At 38.4% G+C, this 3,556-nt stretch overlaps 1 protein-coding gene across 1 annotated transcript; it reads left to right on the forward strand.

Moving 5' to 3' along the window:
• The first annotated feature begins 1,093 nt into the window (after nt 1-1,093).
• On the forward strand, nt 1,094-1,778 carry LOC149250857 (uncharacterized). The gene has a single exon (XM_089456487.1). The coding sequence runs from the start codon at nt 1,140-1,142 to the stop codon at nt 1,653-1,655; it is 516 nt and encodes a 171-aa protein (XP_089312613.1). The 5' UTR covers nt 1,094-1,139; the 3' UTR covers nt 1,656-1,778.
• The last annotated feature ends 1,778 nt before the right edge of the window (nt 1,779-3,556 follow it).

Below are 3,556 nucleotides of genomic sequence, written 5' to 3' on the forward strand. Positions count from 1 at the left end.
TTAAGATCCGACCATTACAGACCAGCCATACAAAGAACGTAATTTTGGGCCACCATTGAGCATTCCAGATCTTGTTCCATTCTAGTTGATCAGCAACCCGAACCCCCCTTGATTTCCAATGATATGCTTCTTTAACAGTGAACATACCCCGCGTTGTTTTACCCCACCTTAGGATATCATGACCACCTCGAATCCTGATTTTTCGTGAATCCATTTCCCGAATATATCTATGTTCTGTGTCCATACTAATTCCATTAGCCCAATTCCTAGGCGGCTTCCATATTCGCCAAATACCATGAACATTTCCTGGGCACCAATAATCTTTGATATGTATCATACCTGCTCTCTGTCCTAACTGTTGAACTTCATGAAGGTTATGGTCTTCATTTAGTTTATGCCGCTGCTGCCATCCATCATCCCAAAAGTTTGCTGCACTACCGTCACGGACTTCCCAGAAAGCTAAATCAAGTGAAGTATCGATGTTGATATTATATGTTGATATAATAAATAAATATTCTGATGGTTTTTTTACTTGACTGTAAATATTCGGGTCCATGTCCATGCAACCTGGGCTCGGCGTTCTAGGTGTGTGCTATGTCTTCCATTCTCATACAGTTGGAGGAAGGAGAAGGCGAAGGTGAGGGAGTTGAAGATGAGATCGAGGAACGGAATTTTCGGTGCGGGACCAGGAGAACGCACGGGAGGGTTAGGTTTGTTGGTCAGTCATGCAAGCTCGCTTTGTGAGGCTTTTCTTCACTGCAAACCCAACCGTGTGTCCATGTATCGCGAGTGTTCCCTCCCTCCCTTTATCAAACGTTAACATTACATTTATTATTTCTATTGCTCACCACACAGCATCAAACATTTCTACTTTTCTGTTCGCCACACAGAATCTTGGCACATCAAATTACATTTCGCACCTTGGCACATCAGCATTCGTTGGTGGGTACAAAATAATTGCGTAAAGCATCCCCGAAATTAGTGCGCTGTGGACACGTGGCATAGATTCGGAAAAAGCCATATATAACGATGACCTTGGCTTCCACTCCTCCACACCACCTACATCGCCATTTCGTCTTTCGTTTTTTTGTAGTATTTGCTTGCCTTTGCCTTTGCCTTCACCTTGTTCAGTCGTGAGAATGGCTTCAGCTGTGCAATGTGCCGCCCTGAGCAGCCGCCGCGAGCTTGAGAACGTGTTCCGCAAGTTCGACACCAACGGCGACGGCAAAATATCCACGTCGGAACTGAGTTCCCTGATTACGTTGGCGGAGATTGAAGGGGTGATGAAGGAGGTGGACTCCAACAAAGACGGCTTCATCAACTTCGACGAGTTCGTGGAGGCCAACTCCAAGAACCTCAATGCCGCCCGTCTCATGCGAGACTCCGCTTCAGCTGTGCAATGTGCCGCCCTGCCCGGCCGTCTGGAGCTGGAGGACGTGTTCCGCAAGTTCGACACCAACGGGGACGGCAAAATATCAAAATCGGAACTGAGCGCCATCCTCAAGTGCAGCGCAACGGAGGAGGAGATTGATGGGGTGATGAAGGACGTGGACTCTAACAAAGACTGCTTCATCAGCTTCGACGAGTTCGTGGCCGCCAACGCCCACGACCTCAATGCCGCCCGTCTCATGCGAGGCCTGGCTTCAGCTAATTGACGCCCACGCCGCCCCCTCTAATTAATAAATAAATAATCACTATCACCTCACCTCTCAGCGCTTAACTCTATCATTATATGAGGGCTTAATGGATGTACTCTTTCTTTCTTTCTGCTATCCTACTTAGTTTTAAATATATGCACACATATTTAAAATAACTAGTCTTCATGCGGTCCACTATCCCTAATCTTTTTACTTACTTACGTTGTGATTTGAGAAAAAATTATCATTTAAAATAACTACACACTTATCTTTTTATTTTTACTTACGTTGTTGTTGGAAAAATCATTTACAACATCATATTCTTCTGTGTGTTAAAGGAACCAATATGATTATGGGAAATCACCCTAAAGCAATGACAGCAAGTAACTCATTTTAGTTTAATTTGTATGAAAGAAAGCAACTCATAGTTTATGTGTAGATTTTTAAACAAGTAGTACCTTATTAAACTCTCTTGTTTTATCACCAATTTAGCTAAAATCATAAGGGCTCTTAAAAGGCATTATTTTCTTCCAAACAAATGACAACAATACAAAAGCTCCTCCTAAGATAAGTGAATACTATAATAATTCCTCTAAATTTTGAGGGAAAAGAAACGACCCTTTTAATTAATAAGCCACTTCCATACATTATCTCTTATTCAACATACAATATCTTATCTTTTCAATTTAAGGAAAGCAATAAAATGACCTAGAAGGAGAGGAGTCAATTTCTCAATGGATTTTTACTACAAAGTCTTCATAGCAACTTCCCATTCTAGGAGAATCATATCCATCCTATTTTGTTCCGATCCCTCTTTCCCATTAAAAAACTTTCAACTAAAGCGTAATTACATATAATTACATATATAACGAATGAATGCATCGATATGTGTCATACCAGATTCGATGCATCGATATGTGTCATACCAGATTCGATGCATCGATATGTGTCATACCAGATTCGATGTGAGATATTGAATGACGCTTTCTCATATACGTCATTCCTGATAGATTGAATGACGATTTCCCTCTCCTTGACAGTCGAGTGTGCTATCCTTGATGCTTATTGGGTGGTGGGCATCGGAATGAGTGAGTCCCTGCCGAGCCTCTCCTTATCAGTCAAGAGTCGAGAGTTCGTTACCTCACCCTCATTCGACTCCTCATTTCACTCATTTTCCTTCTTCCAACATTGACGCTATGATGGCAAGTATTTTGACTTATTTGTTTCAAATCTCAAACTCTTATAAATTAGTTAAACTTTTCTTCTTAATTTACTCAAGTTTATTTATATTTATAGATGATTGTGGCAAAACAGATGGAATGGCCATGTGGGGAAAAAGAGAAATTTGGAATGAATATATATTTAAATTACAAGTGATGCACACCTATTTCAAAAGTGCTCTTTTGTATGGGTAATTTTTTAATGTTTAATTGCATTAATCAAATTAATGGAAATTTTATTTATAAGTGTGACCTATATTTTACATAGAAATTTTAATGCTTGAACACATCTTTTTATACCTATCAAGCTATGCTGAGGCTATATGTAAAATACCTAAAACTTAATTAGTATATAATTATATATCAAAAAGCTACCATCCTCATTTTCATTTAGTTTTATTTTATATATATATATATATATATATATATATATATATATATATATATATATATATATATATATATATATATATATAAAACAAACACATTGCATTTATTCTTGGAAATAAGATTAAGAACATAAATTTTGTTGGTTGATTATATTTACCTAAGCAAAAAATATGACAACATTTGCATTGTTGGTTTCATCTTCTACCATTTAATAATGGATAATTTTTAATCTGCACTAGATTGGAAAAAAAAATATACAATAGAGAGGAGATTCATGGCATAGAGAGGAGATTCCCTTTTGATATAAGG

This window comes from Pinus tabuliformis, chromosome 7 (genome assembly GCF_031772625.1).
Source record: "Pinus tabuliformis cultivar Carrire ecotype Pingquan chromosome 7, CPIR1, whole genome shotgun sequence".
Classification (NCBI taxonomy): Eukaryota; Viridiplantae; Streptophyta; class Pinopsida; order Pinales; family Pinaceae; genus Pinus; species Pinus tabuliformis.

Coding starts and splice junctions, on each gene's coding strand:
- LOC149250857 (XM_089456487.1), top strand. CDS start 1,140: ATGGCTTCAGCTGTGCAATGTGCCGCCCTGAGCAGCCGCCGCGAGCTT.